The sequence below is a fragment of the Crinia signifera genome, chromosome 4 (assembly GCF_055691185.1).
Source record: "Crinia signifera chromosome 4, ASM5569118v1, whole genome shotgun sequence".
NCBI lineage: Eukaryota > Metazoa > Chordata > Amphibia > Anura > Myobatrachidae > Crinia > Crinia signifera.
This window is the reverse complement of record NC_139220.1, coordinates 275,931,807-275,955,266: the sequence shown is the minus strand read 5'-3', so window position 1 is coordinate 275,955,266 and position 23,460 is coordinate 275,931,807. Positions and strand designations below refer to the sequence as shown.

Below are 23,460 nucleotides of genomic sequence, written 5' to 3'. Positions count from 1 at the left end.
GTAACAGCCCTCACCTCAGTGTCTCCCCCTAGTGTACAGTGATGCAGAAAAAGTTAGCGCTGTGTACATACAGGATAGTAACAGCCGTCACCTCAGTGTCTCCCCCTAGTGTACAGTGATGCAGAGGTTAGCGCTGTGTACATACAGGATAGTAACAGCCGTCACCTCAGTGTCCCCCCCTAGTGTACAGTGATGCAGAGGAGGTTAGCGCTGTGTACATACAGGATAGTAACAGCCGTCACCTCAGTGTCTCCCCCTAGTGTACAGTGATGCAGAGGTTAGCGCTGTGTACATACAGGATAGTAACAGCCGTCACCTCAGTGTCTCCCCCTAGTGTACAGTGATGCAGAGAAGGTAAGTGCTGTATAGAGGATAGTAACAACCACAGTCCACTGTTTGAAATTAGCTGGTTTATTTTCCGGTATTCTCCTCAGATAAGCAGACATAGCTCTTTCTTTGAGACCATGTACTGATGATTTACAATATTACTGAACCTTATGATGTCTATAACAAAGTGTGTCTAATGCTATACAAAAAAAAAAATGTAAATACAAACTCATTCTATATCAAATCCACTCACAAACAAAAACAAAGTGCAAAAGCTCTGCAAGAAGATGCCATCAGTGCAAGGATAGTGCCAAGAAAGAGGGTTGTCAGGGTTGGCGAGGCCTCTGCTCCCCCTGGAGTAACAGCCCTTGTAAGTAAATGTCCTTGGGGGTACAGCCCCTTATCATGTATGACCTCCTACAGCCTATCTACCTCTCATGCATTGGATGCACCAGTGTCCACACTGATATACCCTCTACATAAGGCAGTCTCTTCTCTCTCACTCATGCACACCAACTTCTCATCACACAGTACAATCCCCGAGTCCCCTGTGACATGACGTCTTCTCTCCAAGGCACTTGGGCTCTCTTCTTCCACATGGTCATGTTGTGGTGGGCCATTGTCTACTGTGGACCCCTGTGCCTCAGGTGATGGTTCTCTGTGGTGGGACCAGGCTTGGTCCAAATGTGTGGAACTGTCTGCAGGAAGTGGTGGACTCCCTCCAACTGTGGGAACCTCATCCAGAATCTCGCAGTAGGGTGGTGGGGGTGTAGGGGGGTCCTGTGTCACTTCATCGTAGGTAGGCAGCTTGCAGTTGGGCCATGGGTCTGCAGGAACACAAGAATGTTATTTAATAAAAGGAATTGTTTTATCTAAAAGTACTCTATACCAGAAGAAAGAAGGTGCTATTGTTGGTAGATTGTAATAATGATCTGGTTAGAAGAACAACAGCACATTCAGCTCTCTCACAGCTCTCTCAGCCAATCACTGGCTTCCAATTCATTTGTAATGGTTTTTTTTTCTTCTTGCAGCGTTCTCCCCGTCCCCGGTCATGCTGCGCCCGGCCAGCTCCGTTCACCGGCGTCCACCCCCGCCCGCTGCTGCCTGTGTCCCCAGCATCGCCCTCCCCAGCGTCTGTCACCGCTGACGCTGCCCGCTCTCCCCCTGCCTGGCTCTGGCGTCCCCCGCCCGGAGGCTGCACATAAGATTTAGGAAATCTTATGTGCAGCCGGTCCGACTGCCCGACGCGCACGGGACCGCGCATCGGATCGGGGGGGCTGTCAAGCCATGCGATTTGGGCCGATTTCATGGCCCGATTCATCCGAATCGGGTGAAATCGTGCCCAAATCGTATAGTGTATGGGGGCCTTTATACAGCACATAGACTACCTCCATTCTGCACAGTGATGCAGAACTATAGACTATCTCCATCCAGCACAGAGTAATACAGCACAAAGATTACTACATCCAACCAGTAATAGTGATACAGCACACAGACTTAAGGAGCCCATACACGGTCCGTTGTGGACCGGCTCCGTTCTGTACTATGCGATGCGCGCTCCTGCGCATCACATAGTACGGTACAAAAAGTATGTGCTGCACATACTTTTTGTACTAGCTACACATCGGATCGCATTGCATGCACAAGGCATGCGATCCGATACGATGTGTACTATTTAAGTCCCAATCGGATCCGTTAAATGGAGCGTGTATGGGCAGCTTTACTTCTAACCAGTAAGTGATACAGCAAATACACATAAAAAGCAGCGCTAAAACAAATCAGGGATTGGTTGATCTTTCACAAATACATTTTATTCACAATTAACTGGGTGAAAAGCCATAATAAAATGAATATAGCTAAAACGGATTAAAATCACAATTTCATGATATCTACCAACCATCGATGCCCATACACGGAAGGAGGTTAGACAACTGTACAACAATATCCAGGGGTTTCCAAACAGTCCAGGTTTTCCAGACCCCCTAGGTTGTGCACAGGTGTAGCCATTACTATCTGTCACATTTTCCAATGTGCTGTATTCATTCCTAACTTGACACATTCTACAGTTCCACAGGTGGCCTGAAATACATGAACTATTGGTAAATTTCAAGGACTGGTTTGGCCACCCCTGCCCTAAGGCATTGCAGTCTGCACAATGCAATTCTATCTCTAAAGGGCCCTACATACGCAGAGATTTGTGCCAGAGATTCATAATGGGAGATTCAGCACGAGAGATTTCAAATCTGTCACAGAAAGTGACGTAAAAAACTGCACTTCATCACAAAAATAATGTTATATGGTATAGACAGTAATTTCCTAAATAAACTTATAAATAAATCCATTTCTTTAATAAATAAACGTTGGTGGCATAGTGCCCCCCCCCCCCTCCTCCCCCAAACAAAGAAACATTGGTGGCAAGTGGCATAGAAAAATATATATAAAAAAATAATAATGGTGTGGGGTCCCCCCCACAAGCATGACCAGCCCCGGACTCTTTGAGTGGTCCTGGTTCCCAAAAAGTGAGTGGGGGTCCCCTGTATTTTGGGGACCAGCACCAGGCTCTTGAGCTGTCCTTGGTTTCCAAAATACAGGGGACAAAATGAATAGGGGGTCCCCCATATTTTGAGGACCAGCACCAGGCTCCACTAGCAGGGGGTGTAATGCCATAGCCAGGGGACACACTTGATGTGGTCCCGTGGCCAAAGCATTACCCACCCTAACTAGTCAGCCCAGGCCGGGAGTTTTTGGGGAGGTGGGGATCCACCAAATAAAGGGGTCCCCCCTTTCCAGGGCACCCAAGGCCTGGGCTGAAGCCCGGGGCTATCCCCTGCACCGCTGGGCGGTGGGTGCAGGGTTGATAGCTTGTTTAAAGAGGGGAATGGAAACTAGGGACTCGAGGGTAATTATGCCACTATATAAAGCATTGGTGAGACCTCACCTAGAGTACGGAGTACAGTTCTGGGCCCCACACTATAAAAAGGACATCATAGAATTAGAAAAAGTCCAAAGGCGAGCAACAAAGCTTATTAGGGGAATGGAGAATTTAAGCTACGGGGAGAGATTAAGCAATTTGGGACTATTTACATTAGAAAAGAGACGTTTAAGGGGGGACATGCTCAACATGTACAAGTATATCAAGGGCCAATATAAGGAACTGTCACGCACCCTCTTTTCTACTAGAAAGGAATCTAGGACACGAGGACATGAATATAGATTAGAAGAAAAAAGATTTCATTCAGCTAGTAAAAAGAATTTCTTTACGGTCAGAACAGTCAAACTCTGGAACTCTCTTCCCAGAGAGGTGGTAACGGCTGGCTCATTAAATGCGTTCAAGGCAAAGTTGGACAAACATTTACTGGAGAAAAACATCCATGGGTACAAATAAGAAATATAATTTGTCTGTAAAATACCAGAACCTACCAAATCAGCAATGGATATCTATACCAGGTTGAACTAGATGGACGCAAGTCTTTTTTCAGCCTTACCTACTATGTAACTATGTAAACAGTAATATTGTTTACAGTAGGACTACAGGTCCCAGCAAGCCTGCCCCACATGCTGGTACTTGGGAGAACCACAGATACCAACATGTGGGGCATTAAAGGCCCGCTGGTACCTATAGTCCCCCTGTAAAGGAAATATTAAAATAAAAACGCAAACACAGGTTTTAACACAAACACAGGTTTTTAAATATTTTAATAAACTGCATCTTGTCTTCACCCAGGGGGTTCCTGCCACCCCAGGGCTTCTGCGGAGTCTTCACTTGGGGCAGCGGCCTTTTAAGCTCTTTTGCAAGGCTGCTGCTTCCCAGGGCTTCAGCCTCTTCATCTGTGTTCTTCACCTGGGGGTGGCAGCCTTTGCAGCTCTTTTGCTTGGCTGCCACCTCCCAGGGCTTGTTCTTCTGGAGCTCTTCTCTGCTCCTCCTCCGCCGTAGGACTGGCTGCCCCCTGTCTGGAGCTGGCTAATATAGCCAGCTGTAGGGGGCTGGGCAATGACACAGCAAGCCGCGATTGGCTGGCCACGGCCATTTTGAAAAAATTTTCTCCACTCCGCCGCACAAATGGATAAGGGGGGCACGGACTAGGACCGACACCACCACCAGGGTGAGTTTATTGAGGGTGAGGGGGGCTTCGGAAGTGCTGCGGGGGGGGGGGGGGGGGGTTTGGTATCGGGAATGCAGCGAGTGTGTGTGGGGGGTGTCTAGGTGCCACGTGTGGGGGTGTGGGGTGTCCACCCACACACACCCCCACTGTTCTATAGAAGCACAAGGATGAACAACAATTGTAATAAAGTTGATTCTACTTGATATAGTCAGGATATCCTTGCGTTAACTGTATATAAGCTTAGTATTAAATATAAAATGACATGCTCTCTCATATGTCTACGTATCCAAACCGATCTGTCTAGAACAGAGATCATTTTCCAAATAATACACGTAGAGTTCATTTGTTCCAGTTAATTCAGTCAGGACACTGTGGCAACATAAACATGTCCTCTAATAGGGCCTGAGGGAAACAGTACATCATCTGCATACGCCTCGTATTCCCATCACACTAAGCTCCCTAATACACACTTCCCCTCAGAGCTTCCTCATGGGCACCTCATCAGTGGGAATCACTCAGCCATAAAACACCACACCCTCAACATTTGCAGTAATAGAATGTAATTAAACTACCTACATCCAAATACAGGTCAGTCATAATGTCCCATAACTTCCTTGCTATGTAGTGAAATGCCTTAAAGGCATAAGGAGGGTACAGGGCACCTGGAACAATTGTTTTCTTGGGTTGGAATTAGAAAACTTAAAAGACACAGCATAACCTTGATAATTAGTTTACAGGGAAATGTGTGAAGCCCAGCGTAAGCCCAGTACACACTGGGTGACCTTCATGTAAAAGCCGCTCAGTTTTCACGTCCGAGCAGCCCACTGTGTACGGGGCAGCGGTGAGCACTGCAGCACGCTCCAGCATCATCGATGCCAGACACCACTTATCTGCTGGTATTACCACCAGATGAGAGACGGAGTGGACGGCTTTCCATAGCCTCCTGTTATGGAAAGACATCCACCCCCAGGCTGGGCAGGGGGGAAAACCCTCAGTGTGTATGCAACTGAAACCAGAGCTCTGCCTAAACCAAAGCTCAGGTAACCATTAGCAGCACAATTCTTAGTACACAATACAGCTGTGTTGTAGGGAAGCAGAGGAGTAGTCCCCATACTACCAGGGACAGGTTGTAAACGGTCGCTGAGCAAGATAGCTGTCATTAGAAGAGAGCTATGAGAACATGAGGGAAGAGGGCCCTGTTTCAATGAGCTTAAACATGTATACACACACACACACACAGACAGATCATTGTTGTTAGAACCTAACTAACCTACCAGTATATGATTATGGAAAGCAAGAGGAAACCAGAGCGACCGGCTCAAACCTATGGAAGTGCAGAAGAACATACAAACTACACATTGGCACCTTATTCTGATTGAGTTGGACGGCTGCGTGTTTGGTTGGACGGCCGATGTATTGTGTTTGCGCATGTGCAGAGGCGTTTCTGTGCATGTGCGAAAGCGTCGCACATCCGAACACGGCGTGAATTCTTTGCAGAAAAGGATCGTACGGAACCATCCGAGCAGGGGGGAGGTGTTCGCATGAAACATCCAATCGCGGTCCGTTCTCTCTGTGTCTTACCGCATTCGGACGGTGTGAGCGATCTGTACAGTAGGCGGGGCTAAGAACACTCGGTGGCCGTCCGAAAATACGCATCCGTCTGAGTCAACTAGAATAAGGGCCATAGTAAGGGCCTTGGTGGGAATTGAAAACATCATATGTCAGGCATATCATTATCATTTCCATATAACATCAAGCAGGATAAGGGTTACCTAAGGCAGCAGCAGGCGGAGTTAACCCTTGGTAGGCCATGAGGCTGATCTCCCGTTGTCTCAGCTCATGTTGGTGTCTCAGTTTAACTCTGCGATGACGACAGGCACAACAACACCCAGCCAGGATAATGAGAGTCCAGGCCAGCCAGAACCCTAGCAAGGAAAACATGCATATTAATAATGGCTGCCTCAGTTGTATCATTGTCTAAAAATAATATTTCACTGCATCCCAGCATTATGAACAGCTGGGCATCGTGCCCATATTAGCAAGCAGTGTCACAGAAATACACATCTGATTGTAAAATGTCCATGTTCTATCACCAATACATTCACTGCACAAAAGTCAACAAGCTCTTATCTCAGTAATATCCAATTCCTCCTGTACAGAGGTCCTCACATGTGTACTGAAAAAGTGACCTTTAAGTGCATTTTACAATCATTTCTGGCTTTCTCAATACGTTTATTATGTTTCTGGATGCCCCCCCAATCCACATCCTCTTCGTGCACACTGTCCTCCTATGCCAACACCTCCTGCATGACACCTGCTCCACTGCCCCCTTGCACACTGACCAGTCTGCCCAACACCTAATCTCCCCCGCTATTCAGCCTGCCCAACACCAGCTCCACTCCCCCTGGTACAATAACAAGCCTGCCTGACACCTGCTCCTCCGCACACTGACTAGCCTGCCCGACACCTGCCCCCTGCACAATAAGCAGCCTGCCCAACACCTCCCACTACTCTCTGTCCAGCCTTCCCAACACCAGCCCCCTTCACCCTCCAGCACAATAAACAGCCTGCCCAACACTTACTCCCTATTCCCTCAAAACAATGACAAGCCTGACCAACACTTGCTCCCCACCCCTTGCCACAGACCAGCCTGCCTGACACTTGGTCCCCGACCCTGCTCAACACCTGCCTCCCTGCACACTGACCAACCTGCCCAATATCTGCTCCTCCCTGACCAACTCCCGCACACTGTCAGGCCTGCCTGACACCTGCTCCCCTGCATACTGTCCAGCCTGACCCACACCTGCTTACACCAAACTGCCTGACACCTTGCACTGCCCACTCTGCCCAACTCTAGCTCTGTATTCTGCTCAAAACCTGCTCCCTACCCATACCAGTATGCGCTACCTGCCAACTTCTCCCTGCAAACTCACCCACATATTTGTACTGATGAAGCTTCTCTAAAGGGAAATTCAACAACAGAGATAGGTTATCTAATTTGTCTTATCGTGAGGTGTGAAAAGCTCTACGCAAAGCAGGAATAGCATCTGACTGACAATATGTATTTGACTGAATATTTAATAATTTGCATGTAATCTGGGAGTATTGTCTTACAAGCATCCATGGCCAGTATTTGTTGCTGGAATAAATAGCATTTAGTTTAGTTCCAAAGGGACAAGTTCCTGCAATCTATACTGGTTAGTAAAATCTATGCAGCAAGCTATCGTCACAGGATACAACCACCCATGTCCACAGGGGACCACCTGTCACTTCTTTCCATTCGGCATGTAGCTCTGAGCTGCGGCCCTTGCAAATGATCTAAGAATGACAAAGCTGGTGTGTTCCAGTGCTTCTACTGAAATATTCTATTGCAGCTGGTAGTAATGCAGACTTACACCACAGCTCATAGTAGTAGGTGCAGCACTCGGCGTCCCCGCAGCAGTATCCAATCTCACATCTGTAAGGCTTCCGGTCCTCGCCAAAGCAGAACTCCCGTCCCTGCAACAGGACCATCAGCTTTTATGTAGTAATGGTGTATATATGCAACATTAAATAGTAAGCTGCTCTATACCTGCAAGGAAATGTAACAGGGTCCAAGGTTGCAGAAGTCTGGGATTTCGGCTGAGATTGATGGTATTCTTTAAGCTGACATTCAGGGGTGGCCAAACCGGTCCTCGAGATCTACCAACAGTCCACGTTTTCCAGATCCCCTAGCTAGTGCACAGCTGTAGTCATTACTGTCACATTGTCATACATGCTGCATTAATTTCTACTATAGATCCACAGGGTGCCTGACAAACCTGAACTGTTGGTAGATCTTGAGGACAGGTTTGGCCACCCCTGTGGTAAATTATTTACTAGGCAAAACCAGGGTGGAAATCTTGGCCAGAATACCGGACCTCCGCAAATTCTACTACGTTTCCCTGCAGTTATACAAAGGAATGACAAGTGCTCACTTTATTGCACAGCAAGGCTTCATTGTTCCTAATAGCAACAAAATAGGAGGCATATTCTGTTTAGTTCTCAAGATCATTTAATTTACCTTATAGGTCTAGATGAACCGTGATAGCTCTAAATTAAGATATAACCTGGTTAAAAATTTTAATTCTTGAAAATTCGAATGAATGCATTGTAACAGTGCCACAATCCCGTTTACAGAGTGGTAACCTTAGTGCTCTTAGAGGGCAGAGCTGACTAAAGCTTGTTGCATGCAGGGGGCAAGCACCACAATTGAATAACTCCCAATGTCACTTCAACTCTGCCTCTGATAGTAGACCTTGCTGGCTTAAATAAAATCCATAACTGGTTTCAAAACCGTCTGTTTGTCACTTGGGGGCTCGTCAAGGATACCGGTTTTCATAGTTATCAACCATATTTATTGTACGCAGCCTTATTCATATATTTAAAGCTGTAAAGTAGAAGAGCTATTTTATGGGACATTACTAATAAAACATTCTAATAGTAATTGTATGTTTCTGTAAAGGACCTTGAAAGCTGAAGGAGTTTTTTTTACTAAGATGGGAGTTCTACTGGAGATGGGATGTTTTCCATGTCAACCAATCAGAATCTACTTATTCATTTAGCACCCTCTAGAACAGTGTTTTTCAACTAGTGTGCCTTGAGCTGTTCTCAAGTGTGCCCCCAGATCTAGAGATGCCCAAACCAGTTTACAGCCACCACCAGTTCAACTGTTATTTACTGGTCTCTTCTTTTCATTTAAAGGGCCAATGTATTTTATTTTTGTTACCTGTGGGGACCAGTGTGATTTTTTATATGGGGGCCAATAGGTTTGTTTTTTTCCTATAGGGGCCAATGTGTTCTGCCCTGTGGGATCTCATGGTGTGCCTTGGCAATTTTAAAATCGTATTTAGTGTGCCACAAGGTAAAAAGGTTGAAAATCACTGCTATAGAAGATGATAGAATCTTATTGGTTGCCCATAGCAACATCCCATCTTCAATAGAACTCCCACCTTAATAAATAACCCCTATGTGACAACTGAGCTAAAGTACATGTAATAGGTAGTGTTCTACTAATTTCAAAGCCCATGCAGTTCCTCTCTCCTGCCTGGGGTGTTACTAAGCTTTGGTGCTTCTGGTCTATATCTCACCACAGAGATACAGACCAGTCAGTGCTAGAATCATCACAGCAGAGAATACCATCCATGCAGGAAAGAGGAACTGCACGGGTTTTGAAAGGTACAGGGTACTAGAATATGATTTGACATCCGGTATGTTGTTTAATAATGGCTGTGTTTTTAAAGCCGCAATACTTTTACAAAGCAAAACCAGGTTGAAAATAAGTGGAAATCATGATTAATACTTCACAAAATGCAGACTAATGCTGGGTACACACTGGCCCGATACATAGAGACTGTTGAAGCAGACAGCTAAAGTATTGGCCAGTGTGTACCCAGCATTCGTCTTGGGTGCCCGTTGGCAGGTGTGTATCCCTGATATGTCTTAGCAATTGTCAGAACAATTCCAAGCACCAGTTCTCTCATCAGTAACAAGAAAATAGAAAGAACTAAATCAGCAGGAGCCGGTTGTAGTGAGGAAAGTGAGAACTGACCATGTGACAGCAATACTAAAGTTAGATGAGGTACAGGGAGAAGATCAGGTTGTGAGTAGGGAAGTAGCAAACAAGGAAATAATATCTGCAACCTCAAGATGAGCCATGCTAAACATCTAAAGAGCAAAGGACGAACGTCAAATGAATCACGGACCAATGTCCACATTTACACCATGGGCAGTATTCAATGCTCCGGCGAGTGCGGCACATCGTGCATGTGCTGTTTTTTCCACCCATCGCCATGGCTCCAACTCACCCTATTCAACGCATCAGCTGCTAGCCTGACGGCAAGCATTGACCAATGTGGCGTAGGCAGAGTAAATGGCTCCATTTGTAGGCAGTGTTCAAATACTGCAAAGAAATGGCGAAAAAAGCAAATTAGCCCCCCAAAAAACTATTCCAATCAGCAGACTGCTAATGCTGTGTGTATCTCCTCAAAGGCCAAATGAAGGAGTGAGGAAGTAGAGGTGAATCATGGGTAGAATAAACAGTGAGAAAAAAAAAAATACATCATGGGGGGAAAAAAATGACCACAAAATAATAAAAATATATTAATGTGGCACTTCTAAGGAAAAAAATAATATAGATCCTTCAAATAATAAAAAAATATATACAGGTCGAGTATCCCGTATCCGAATTATTCCGAAATACGGACATTCCAGAAAGTGAAAAAAATTTTTTTTTTTTGCTAAAAACTCACTGGGGACATGATATGTAACTGGCACTATATATGTGCAAGACAATGATTGCTTGGCATTCAAATTCAGTGCTGAGATAGTACATACATTTGTACATACATTTTGTTGCACGTTTTTGAAACCTTGTTTTTTGAACAATTAAAATAAATTTGTGTGTATTTTATGTGGTAATAAAATATATTTGTGTGTATATTATGTGTTTATACAGCATAAATGCAAGATACTTCAAAATACATCATTGAAATATTAAAATATTCCGAAATACGGAATAATCCGTTATCCAAAATTCTCCTGGTCCCGAGCATTTTGGATAAGGGATACTCAGCCTGTACTTATACACCAAAAAACAAAGAAAGTATGTAAGTTGAATTCACCTAAAAAAAGGATGCAAAAAGCAAAACCAAGAGGCATAAAAAAAAAAAAAAAAGAGAGCAGCGTTCTCTATTTTAGCATTGAAAACACAAACGGTGAGGTACACAAAATTTCCCATAAGAAAACAATGGCGAACAACGGCAAGGACCAAGCGGCGAACAGGTCGAAGCTCGCTGTTCATTTTTAGGGAACTGGGAGCGTTGAATAGGGTGAGGACCATTTTTGGTAAGAGGACTGGCCTCCACAAAAAAAGCAATCATCGTTGGAAAAAACAGCGAACTGGGAGTATTGAATACTGCCCCATAACTCACAAGCAGAGAAGTGCCGTGATTAAAGCCACTATACAATGCACAGCACATGGATCTTAAGGTGGTCATACACTAGAATGATATCAGGCCCAAATGCACAATTTAAATTGGCCATGCGATTGATTGCGCGCACATCGTGAGGTAAATCGGTATGATGCGCAGTCCTGCAGGTCGATCTTCAGATCATACATGCTGCACGTATGATCCTTCGGCTTTGCTTGTGATTGAAGCAGATCATATGTACTCACTCATTCAATCTCTTACAACCTACATCTTTCGTGTATGGCCAGCTTTAGGGTAAGAAGTAAGGAATGTCCCCAACCCACAAAAATCTTTTTGACAAGCAACTACTCTTTGTTACTAAGAAATACAGAACTTCAGTTATTACAGGCAGTCAAGTATTAGCCAGGATTTACCCAGTATAGGGCAGAGGTTCCCAAAGTTTTTTAAATCATGGCACTCTGGAGTATTAGAATTTTTTTTCACGGCACCGCTAGAATAAAAGTTTCTTATTTAGAAATTTAGAGAAAAAATATTAAATTACATAGATTCTGTTAGAGGTCATCCTTAGGTTTAATTATGTGTGGATGGACAGGTTTCACTTCTGTTCACCACAAGGTGTAAAGTAAACCATTGGTGAGCCTCAAAAACAGAAAGACCAGATTAGAGTTTTCCAAGCAACATCTAAAAAAGCCTTTACAGTTCTGGATCTATGGACGGATGAGACAAAGATCTACTTGTATAAGAGTGATGGGAAGAGAAATGTATGGAGAAGGAAAGGAACTGCTCATGATCAAAAACATTCCACCTCATATGTTTTTGTGCAGATACCGCAATTGGTCCTGATTCAGAGGTGGACGAAGATCATGGGCTGATACGATTTCTCACACATTCCCCTTGTGCACTACCGTGCGATGGACTATGCAAGCCCTCCGACTCCTCCTTTGCATATGTGAACAATGCTCATGTGCACTGGGGGGGGGGGATCTGATCTCTCCACCATCGATGCACTAAGAGTCAGAACATTGATGTATTGTGTAATCCAGGGGTCCTCACACTATTCTACTCTCGGACCCTATTAGACCATAAAAATTATTCCGGGACCCCAGCAAGTGACTGCAGAAGGTCATCACAAGGTCAGCAGACAGCACATACATGGTGGCAGCATTATGAAGGCATAAAACGATAGTCTAAAATAACAGACCGCTCAATAGTTTTTTCAGACTCCTTGAATTACTGACTGAGATTAGAAAAGTCATCAGCCTGATGGTCAGCAACATGGAGTTGCGACCCCATGCTGAGAAGGTCAGGGCCCACAGTTTGAGAACCGCTGGTGTAATCCATGCCTGATGTTGGGACTCCCTTGTTATTTTCATAAAATATGGCTGCTACGGTTGTGTTTCTGTGTGTCGAAACATGCCGTGACACTCCCATAACTTTACCTTTTTTTTGCAAAGACTTTTAGGTCACCTCCCAGACCAAACCCTGAACCGCCCAAACCATCACAAGTGATAACGATATTTTACACAACACCGTCACATACCTTGGGCTCATGTATGCCCAGTGATATTTTCCCAGACTTTCCACGCATATGCACCAGAAAATAATCGCTCAACTGCACCAACATCAGTACTGCGTCCACCTATGAATCAGGCCTATTCATGCCACATTTTCAGTAAAGGTGCCCATACACGTACCGATTATACGGTACAGTTTGTGCTAAAATAGCATTGCATTGCATGCGTTGTGCGTGCGATGCGATCAAAAGACAGTACAAAAAGTATGTGCAGCACTTACTTTTTGTACTGTGCGATGAGATGCCGCCGGAGTGTGCATCTCATCGCGAAAATCGGTGCGTGTATGGGCACCTTAAGGCCACCTTTTTCATGGTGGTTGAACCTGTACTCACTGCCAGGTGCTGAGAGAATACATTGCGCAATGCAGCGTTTTGTAGTTGTGTCATGAATCAGGAGTATAGGTTGCATTATAAAGCAATAATTTGCTCTATAACACTTACTAGCATTGATGTTGTGACTTGTACTTCTGCCAAGAGTGTGTTACCAGTTTCCCAACATATACCCCCAAACACCTATTATTTATTTATTAACAGTTCCGGTACTTGTTTCCTAGCACGGCGCCACCGATTTAATTGTATGACATCGGGTCTGAAAAATCGGTCGCGACCAACCCGATTTTTACATTGGATCCGATGTTAAATGGTCCCTGAGACCCAATTTTACATTGGACCCAATGTTAAATGCCCCCCAGACCCCATTTTTAGTATTTACCCATCAGGGTGGGTATACAATTATGTCAAATGCCCCTCCATTGTTAACGCCACCCCGAAGCATGGTGAGCGCAGCGAGCCTGCGAGGGGCGGCGGTACGCGTCCCCCGACCTTTTCATACCCCCACTATCCACGTCGGGGTGGAGTTGATTTTATATAGCGTGGCGAGCGCAGCCATGGTGGGAATCTAACCCATGACCTCAGCGCTGTGAGGCAGTAATGCTAACCATTACACCATCCGTATTTAGTGTTCATTCTAGCACCCTGCTCCTTGTAAAATCCTTGTAGTTCCTCCTTCCTGCCTGGGGTGTCGATGTCTGCTGTGGTACTTCAAGTACAGTCTGGTTTGCATCTCAATGTTGAGATACAAACCAGACTGTTGTAGAAACACCATAGCAGAGAGTGACACTCCAGGCAGGAAGGAGGAACTGCAAGGATTTTTCAAGGAGCAGTATGAATGTTGTAATGGTCAGCATTACTGCCTCGCAGCACTAAGGTCCTGGGTTCCATTCCCACCATGGACCTAACTGTGCAAAGTTTGTATATGCTCCCTGTACTTGCGTGGGTTTTCTCTGGGTACTCTGGTTTCCTCCCACAATCCAAAAATATACTGGTAGGTTATTTGGCTCCTAACAAAATAAACCCTAGAATGTCTGTGTGCGCGCGCATGTACATGTGGTAGGGAATATAGATTGTAAGCTCCACACGGGTAGGGACTGATGTGAATGTTCAAATATTCTCTGTAAAGTGCTGCGGAATATGTGTGCGCTATATAAGAAACTTAATAAATAAATAAGGAGCAGGGTGCTAGAATGAAGACTACTATTGCGGAAGACACTTACTCGCTTTGCTTTTGCACTTTGTGACCAGACTTTCATAAACTTTGGAGTTGTTTTATCACTGTTGTTTCCCATTGCTGCGCTATATAAGAAACTATAAATAAATAAATAGTCTCCGTCATTTTTCTCTAGCACCAGGTTCACCATAATTGTGGCACAAACATCCAAGGTGACTGTTCCAAGCAATGAAGATTGAATTATAGTTTACACTAGTTTATTGACATTAGATCTAACACAAGTCACAAAAGTAAAAAAAAACTGTAGGTCGTCCATCAAACTAACTGCCAGCTGACTCACACCATAATGTTTTAATCAAAATATTTCCATAAACAATTGGAGCCAGAACACAACATGGCAGAATTGGGAATTTATGCTCTTTCAGCCAACATAATGCATTTCTGCTTCTCATTCCCTGCAAGGCAAACCCCCTCTCCCCACCCTGCTCACTGTTGGGGACAGTTGGTGGTCAGTCATGAGGAAGAAGAGACAGATGGTTCAATTAGACATCTTTGCCATCCACAAGCACCTGCCTCTATATGTTGTACCATCATTAGCGCATCTCAATACCTACATATACACACACATGTATGTATGTATGTATATAGATGCATTTGTCTAAATACGGCATAAATATATATAATCACACATGTATACAGTTTAAATGTATAATCAAATGTGTGTATGGTGTACATATAGGGAACATGCTTAAGCACAAGTAGGCTACATATACATAATCACATGTGTACACATTGGGTACCATACATGAGCACTCATAAGCACCTGTGTGTGTGTGTATATAAAGTACATAAGCACATGTATACATATACATAAAGCACGTGTGTGTAGCTATATATAAAGTACACACATAAGCAAATGTGTGTGGCTATAAAGTACATATATAAGCACGTGTGTATACATAAAGCACATACATAAGCACAGGTGTAGGTAAAGGGTACATACATAGACTGAACCCCGCACTGCCAGCTCCTCTCTTCTCATCTTTCCCCAGCCGCTGCCACTTCCTGTTCCTTGTCACCGCGTATCACGATTGGTCAGCTCGGCGACTTCCTCCTAACGTGATTGGTCACATTACCTAACGTTAAAAGACAACTGTAGGAAACGAGCGCCAGGGGGCGTTAGCGGGCTGGTGCTCGGTATCACGTGATCGAGCTCGCACTCCCTGCCGTGTGCGCGCGACGGTGCAGACAGGGTGGAAAGTGCACTGTGGCTGTAGTGCTGCTCTGCACTGCAGAGCTAGGCAGCGTCAGAGAGTGATGACATCATGCACAAATGTCACCGAAGTATTCCTATTACATGGTATTCGGAAAATGTGATGGAGGCAATGCTTATGCGCATGCATTGGATAACCTTGAACTTTTTTTTAAGAACAAAATACTTGTACTATTACATGCTTTATAATGGTAAATTACATATGGTAAATATTAAAGACTTTCACTAGCTGATGTTCCCGGTTTAAACTGCAAAGGTTTGCTGGGTGGAACATTTTACTCCCTTTCTACCCCCTTTGGACTCAAATTTCCCTGAAATCCCTGGTTAGTGGGTGGCTTTTAACACCTGTCACAGTTCCCAGACCACCCAGTATGTCACGTTTCATGCCAGTCAGCAGATGCGTGGGAAGAGGTCACCAACTGTCACAATGGTGATGCATTTTTTGATTGACTGGTGGACGTTTTGCCAATTATCAATGAAACAAGCAATTACAAATATACAGAGTAAGATGGTTATTCAGAGCTGCTCACTGTTGTGATAATTCGCACTGCAATTGACTATCGAATGACTGCAGGCGCGTATGTGTGATGCCAAACAGTAACAAAATTCAGTGATTTTTGCTATTAATTAATTAATTACCGTGAAGGCTGAGAGGTAAATGGGAGTTCTACTGAAGTTGGGATGTTGCCCATAACAATCAATCAGATTCTATCTATTATCTTCTAGAAGGTGCTTAATAAATAAGTGAAATGTGATTGGTTGCTACGGGCAACATCCCATCTTCAAAAGAACTCCCATCTTAGTAAATGTACCCAAGAGATCCTATAATAGAATTGGTCCCACCTATGCTCTCATATACTTTACAGGCCCAATTTGTGTTCACTATGAAAGTAGCAATTGTGGCCATACGCAGAGCAGTAACTACTGAGTGGTGTGTTCTAGGTGCTAGAGTAGGATAATACTATGGATTTATACCATAGTTGCCTACCCTTCTGCATTCTGCAGGAGACTCCCTGAAATAGCAGCAATCTCCCTCTCTCCCTCATTAGTCTAGCAATCTCCCTCATTTCTCCCATTCCACATTACACTGTTACATTTTTAGGGAAAAAGGGATCAGAGATAGATAGAGTTACATTGACTCATCAGCACCATTTACCAGCACTTAACCAAGTGTAGTATCTCTTACTAACTGTTTTGGGGCTCATCTACATTTGGATATAAGTAATTTTACTAGATTCCTCTCAGATGTAGCAGTACACACCCACGCTTCCAGGTGCCATGTTCACAATCTCTTTTCACAATCTCTCCATATATGGAACTAGACACACCCTTTGGGTGGAGCATGACAGGCCCCCCTCAATGGGGCGCTGTGCAGAATTATACTACCAACTATAATCTCCCTGAAACTAGTTTTCAAAAGTAGGCAAGTATGATTTATACCAGAGCTCGCCATAGACACTTACGTCCCATTTCAATACAGTTCTTTTTCTGAGCAAAAAAAGTGCTCGCAAGCTGCCATCATGATTATCAGTGTTTGTGTCCATGCAGTGCCGCAACAGGTCACCTGCGCTGGCCATGCCCCCTAAATCAGTACCTGTGCTGACAAAAAATGAATGGAATCCTTCCCCAAATTAGTAAACCAGACCCTGACTCAGCCTGGGCTGGCATACATGGGGTTCCCCCATTTTCTGATAATCAGAATGGTGCTGCACCAGCCAGAAGAGTGGGAAAGGATCCCAACCAGCCACCACCTGCCTGCAATCCTCCTGTTCCACAGCCGCACACTGCACTGGCAGCAGCTGTGCCTATGTGCGCATTTCCAAAGCCCTGAATGCTTCAGCACATGCAATCACTAAAACCACTGATGGTTCTACCATTAAATAATTGCAATACGATGCCTAGTAGCCGTCCACCAACAATTCAATGTCTAACTCTATTCTGAAGCTACCAGGGCCATGGGGTAGGAGTCATCAAGCAGCCCGTTCCCCACCCCAGTGCTTAGCCCCTCTAGTCCTGCCCTCTGGCCCCGGGGGCATCAGACATCACATCAACATCAGCAGCTAGCAGCACTGCATCCCAGGGCGGCACCTTTCCCCTTCCAGCCAACGTTGTTGGGTTTCAAGTTGTACCTTAGGGAGGAAGGGGGGTGGCACAATGGGCCTTATTCAATAGCATTCATAATGGGGCGAATTTGGCCCCATTCCAATGGTGGGGGGTCTGTGCATACATACATGCAAATTTGAGCTTGCGCAGACCCCGGGAGCGAATGGATTCGGTGAGTTTCACAGTCACCAAGCCATTAACTCCGTTGGGGGGAGCACATTGGAACAGACCATGGGAACACCCAGCGTTTAATGGGCAACCCCATGAAAAATCTGGGCGTCCCCATGGGAACGCAGGCGGGCCAATGCCTTCCGGGGGCCCTGCCCTTTTTGGCAGACTCCAAAGAGACATGAAAGTCAGTTCAGACTGACTTTTATTTCCGAAGGCAGCAGGAATCATTCGATGGTTTGGCCATCTAATTATTAATTCTACTAGCGACTGCATGCGAGGGATGTGATCATGTTACCAGTACTTTACACACCATATTTAATATTTTCTTTTACATATTTTGGTAATGGAGAACATCTAATTGATAGATTTGATTTAAAAAAGGAAATTAATAAAGGGATTAAAGATAGTGCCGGAACCAACCCACTTAAGCCTATAGTCTATGACTATAGTATGATTAATAACCTGTACCACTTGTTACTGCCTGAACCTGACACTTCTGTGCTGTCACCATGCTGGTAATGCAGTGGTCCCTAACCATTTATCATCTTACAGCATATTACTCATTTTCAGCATTGTAACAAGCGCTCAGCGCTCTGTGCTGGCCACGCCTCCTGTAAGTGTGACAACACGCATTTGGTGTACATGAGAAAATGTTCCCAATAATCCAATTGTTTCCCAGATATATTCATTTCTGAATACTGTAACCCCATAAAACATTTATAGATGACTGGGCCTCTGACCTTGATGTACTCTGTGGAACTGCACAGTGAGATCCTTATGTGTACACAGCATAAAGTGTAATTGATGGCAGCATAGCTTCTTTTTAAGCAAAAAGTACTTTATTTCTTGGTGCGAGAGGGAGTGTACAGTATGTGCTTGTTCACAATAAGTACAGCACATCACAAATGCTTCTGGTGCAGAAACTGCAGGTCATTACTGTGGTGGTGGCTAATGCTGTTACTGTCACCACTGCTAATGCTAACATTGCGCCATGGCCAGACGATCTCATTAGTCAGAGGTTTGATCAGTTTCATGGAGAGGTATCCCTAAATGAGAACAGGAAAAAGATTATCAGTATTTTTTCCATAACCACTGCTATAGTCAGGTAAGGAAACATAAACTGGCGGTCATTCACTAAACATGAACCAATTGGTGCACAGTACAGAAGCAGCTATGGATTAGTCAGTACGGTACACTAACAGGAAGTCCATACGGTTACTATGGAAACAATTAAAACTTTGCACAACCTGGGTTGTAATCTGTATTATGTATACACAATGAAAGTACTAGATATTTCTTAAATACGGGGTGACCCTAGTTATTCCCCCCCCCCCCTGTATTTGGGTAACCAGGACTGGCTGAAAGAGTCTGGGGCTGGTTATGCTTGGGGGTGGGGGGAGGTCTCACTTCTAGCGCAAGAGGGTGATCAAGGCATCACAAAATGTTTATAGAACCGTTCATGTTTGTGTATATTTCCATTTTATTTGATTTTAGATGTACTGTGGTGAATTGTAATATTGTTCTGTATTTTATCTGTCAATAAACTTATTTAAAAAAAAAAAAAAGATTTACTGTGTAGGTACATCTGTGGTGGCACTACATTCACCAAGGTAACATGACTACTGTACATATTTTGTATTATTATATACATTTATTATATCAATTGCAATAATTTAGGAAAATACATAGAAAACAACTCAGCATCCTCAATACAAATAAAGATCTAGAGGTAAGTGCATTATGCTGTGGTTTTACTACCAATGCCATATAAAAAAGAACAGATGTCAATTTGCAATTTTGAAAACCTAAAGCTCAATACATTTAGCCCCTATTGTTACTTCTAAATTATAGATGTAGCCACCGTCATCCACCCCACTGCCCAAGCCCACATGTGGCTTAACATGCCGGGCTGCGACTAAGCCACAGCTCCAATGTATTGCTATGATGGACGTGTATGCTCACATCATAGCCAGCTTTACCACGATTAGTTAGTACAGTGGCAAAGTGGAGAGTGGTTGCATATGCAAAAGTACTGTAAAAAAAATTGTGGGTTAAAACAAGTGATTTCGGTGGGTGGATAGAAGGAATTACGGAAATGCTTGAGTAAATAGGAAAGTCTTGATTCTGTTTTTTTTTTAAGGATTCTAGAGTGGGGGGGGGGTCTCTCAAACTGTGCGTGGAAGTGAGTTTCTTGGAGTTGGAGCAGCATGGCTAAAAGCTAGACACCCAGATGAATTATGGTAGATTCTAGGTACTACTGCTAAAAGTCCTCCCCCCCCCCCCCCCCATTAAACGAGCTACTGTGCAACTATTCAAATACCAAATACTTCATTGCTTCTTCTTTTTTTTTATCTTGCTTTAAAACCACACAAACATATATATTTAGTACATGAAAGTGGCGACTGCTCTAAACTAGTGCCATATTGTATGCTGGAAGTCAGAAGTGTAAAAGATAAGTGTGGCATGGCATATGGCCTACGAGCTGTGCCCTCCCTTATAGGATAACCCTTAAGTTTAATGAATGCCTTCTTGTATCTCAAAGTTTTGCAACTCACCGATGACGAATAGACAAAAACTGCAATCAGCAATAGAACCAGAGAAAGGACAAGGGCACACAGGAATCTGCAGCGATATCTCTTCCATACTATGTAACGTAAGCCCTTAAGTGGTGCTGTAAACCACAGGAAAGACGTTTCATGCCGTCTAGAGAAAGTGGGAAATATCAGGTTTGGGAAATATTCTATATGCGCAATAGAAATCTGAAGAAGTGTATCATTAGGAGAAAGATTATACCAGGAATACGGTTTAGAATTCCTAGTGAGCCAATCCAATTACTCGTGAAAACATTGTTAGACAATGCTTACATTGGTGGATTCAGCGTTGGGTTAGTATTGGGCTCCTCTCGTCCCTTCCCTGCCGGACACTCCTCAGCCTCTTCCTCTGTCATCAGTGTTAAACTGAGCTCAACTTTACCCTAGATGACAATCACAGCTTATTAATAATAATACCATCATATACCAACATATTGTGTGTTAATATATAATAACTGACTAATTCCATTTAGATGGAGTTCTTTCAATGAAATATAGGTTCTGATTCTGGTTCACTTGCAAAAGCAAATTCACTCTCTAATGGTCCATACCATGTGCACTGCAGGTGGGGCAGATGCAACATGTGCAGAGAGAGTCACATTTGGGTGAGTTATTATGTTTCTGTGCAGAGTATATACTGGCTTCTTCTTTTTTACACTGCAATATAGATATCAGTTTGAAGTACAAACCCCACCCAAATCTAACTCTCTATGCACATGTTACATCTGACCCACCTGCAGTGCACATGGTTTTGTCCATTAGAGAGAGAATTTTCTTTTGCAAGTGAACCAGAATCAGGCCCATAATGCATAATATTACTTGGAGTCTGGGAATTCAGGGTTTGCCACCATTTTCTTAGCTTAGCCTACCATACAGGTGTTATTAGCAGCTTGTAGCCAACACCAACAAACAGCTGCCGCTAGATGATAAAACAGCCTTCCCCGATTGCAGCAGATGTCAAACACCCATCTGTTTCACAGTTTCATCTGAAAACAGGTAATGAGCCTGCAATATACAGTATGATGTTGTTGTGTTGTCTGGTAAGGCAGATAGAGCAGCAGACATGTGCAGTCTGCATCCATCAGAAACTAGCATATCCCTGCTGGATTCACTTCTGCTGGGACTTATCTATGGAGGCAAGCAGCGGTCACACCTGCTGTGCTATTTTGTTGTCTTCCAGTGCATCATCCACACTGTGCCTGTGCGCTGTTAGAGGCTGAGGGCTGCTCAGCAGCACTAGGAGATGGGGCAAGCCTCCAGTGTGAGGAGACAGGGGGTGTGGCACAAATGTAATTAATCAGGGGGTGTGGTATTGTGAGAACAAGGCCACACCTCCACTGCACATGCACGCATCCAGTGGATAGGGTAACTGGGTTAGGTACACAGTGATGGGTGACACCCACCCAAGTTATTCCACTGGTTGTGGGCACTTCCCGTTTGGAACAATAAGCCTTTTTACGTGCTGTGCCACCTACTGAAGGGTACAAGGTCATGCCATCTTGGAGCGAGCTTGGGCAGTTTGTACCTGATCACACCTCACGGCGCCCATTAAACCCCCACGGTTCTGTCAGTGAAGGTTAGGATGGTATTATACTTTATTACTTGCCTTTTTTTTACAACATTGTGGCTATATCCCTCTAATATATTGTATGAGGGAGCCGCATATTACAGGGATCCGGATGGTAGGCTGACAATGTCTATGTCGACAGTCAATAGGTTAAAGTAAACCCATATGGTCAATATATTTAGTTGACACGATCAAAAGTTACACACAAGCAAATGGTTGACATTGTTGTGGTCAACATATGAAAAGGTCCACATGAGGTTTACGTTTTTGTGGACGTTTCCATACTTTACCATTGGTGTTACTGCTCTTCTCAGACACACATACATATGCAACATATTACCTGCATACTGAATGCATGACGTCAGACACGCTGTGCAGCCTGTGCTAGTATGTGGTAACATTTTGTGTGCATCACACATGTTCCTGACAAGCAAAGGAAACCTGTTCTACACACTCAGTTATACAGCTCCTTACATCATACCGAGAGCCGGGGTTTGCTGCTCTTCTGCGACACACAAGGCCACCAGCCTCTCACAGATCTCTGCTTAAAGAGAGAAAAGAAGCAGGAAGGGGACAGCCTTGGAAGGAGATATGAGAGGACGCCCCATCGTGTGTCCAGCCCCTTCATCGTATTCAGAGTACAGTTCTCAGGGAAGGGAGCAGGGCGGGGGGCGTGGGTCAGGTTAAGCTCTAATACACCTTTGGAGAAAAAGAAAATCTATTTAGAAACCTGAATAACATATTTATTACCCCCCCCCCCCCTCCTGCTTTTGAACCGTGGTTGACAAGTTACCCAAGAAGTCATCAGCTGAAAACTTATCATTGTCCCAGAGTTGGATGATGAGTTTTGGTGGCAGGTAGATGGCATTCTTGTCCAAGCTCCAGAGGTGATCCTGGAATAATGGACACAGGAATAAATGATGTCATTAAATCTGACAGACCTGAATCTCGGCGGGTTGCAGAGCTGAATGCACATGTAGGACTGCACATGCTAGGAAAATAAACACACACAACTCCCAGAATGCAAAGTCACACATCCTGACTGGATTTATACTTACCCAGATCCGGAACATGGGTGGAAAGGGAGCCTGCTCTAGCCATATTGTTGCCAGTCGCTATCACTGTGTGGATTACAAATATCCCATTGGGGATTTGGACACCATTTGGGACGAAACCAGTACCTGGAGCTGAACTCCCCCAATTAGGGAGTGGACATCCACTGCATTACTAAAAGCCAGCTTCTGCTCAGATATAGGATCTGGTATCAACGCCCAGCACAGCAAGAGCTATAATCC

At 44.3% G+C, this 23,460-nt stretch overlaps 2 protein-coding genes across 8 annotated transcripts in view; both read right to left on the bottom strand.

Moving 5' to 3' along the window:
* Positions 1-388: 388 nt before the first annotated feature.
* On the bottom strand, positions 389-15,616 carry LOC146075411 (WW domain-binding protein 1-like). 2 transcript variants are annotated; one of them, XM_083184611.1, is made up of 5 exons: positions 15,464-15,522; positions 10,256-10,350; positions 7,826-7,928; positions 6,203-6,355; positions 389-1,154 (listed from the first exon to the last, which is right to left on the bottom strand). In XM_083184611.1, exons 2-5 carry the CDS (start codon positions 10,328-10,330, stop codon positions 763-765), a joined length of 723 nt encoding a protein of 240 aa, XP_083040737.1. In that variant the 5' UTR covers positions 10,331-10,350; positions 15,464-15,522; the 3' UTR covers positions 389-762. The 2 variants fall into 2 exon arrangements, with proteins under 2 accessions (XP_083040737.1, XP_083040738.1); XM_083184612.1 differs by lacking the exon at positions 10,256-10,350 and having other exon boundaries at positions 15,464-15,616.
* A 3,208-nt stretch (positions 15,617-18,824) lies between these two features.
* FER1L5 (fer-1 like family member 5) overlaps positions 18,825-23,460 on the bottom strand; it is a 101,972-nt gene continuing 97,336 nt past the window's right edge. For 5 of the 6 annotated variants that reach the window (XM_083184602.1, XM_083184606.1, XM_083184605.1 and 2 more), the window contains 5 exons: positions 22,959-23,058; positions 22,647-22,864; positions 20,872-20,981; positions 20,563-20,710; positions 18,825-19,053 (listed from right to left, as the gene is read on the bottom strand). In XM_083184602.1, the coding sequence (XP_083040728.1) occupies positions 18,907-19,053; positions 20,563-20,710; positions 20,872-20,981; positions 22,647-22,864; positions 22,959-23,058 (723 nt within the window). In that variant the 3' untranslated portion in view covers positions 18,825-18,906. Of the gene's footprint in view, positions 19,054-20,562; positions 20,711-20,871; positions 20,982-22,639; positions 22,865-22,958; positions 23,059-23,460 lie in introns of those variants that run through there. The other variant, XR_014473569.1, reaches the window with a different exon arrangement.

Excerpts from the sequence above, each read along its gene's own strand:
- LOC146075411 (XM_083184611.1), bottom strand. The coding sequence starts at position 10,330 with ATGGAGCCATTTACTCTGCCTACGCCACATTGGTCAATGCTTGCCGTC. Across the intron at positions 7,929-10,255 it reads CAGCTGATGCGTTGAATAGG|GGACGGGAGTTCTGCTTTGG; the intron begins GTGAGTTGGAGC and ends GTCCTGTTGCAG. Across the intron at positions 6,356-7,825 it reads CTACTACTATGAGCTGTGGT|GGTTCTGGCTGGCCTGGACT; the intron begins GTAAGTCTGCAT and ends TTTCCTTGCTAG.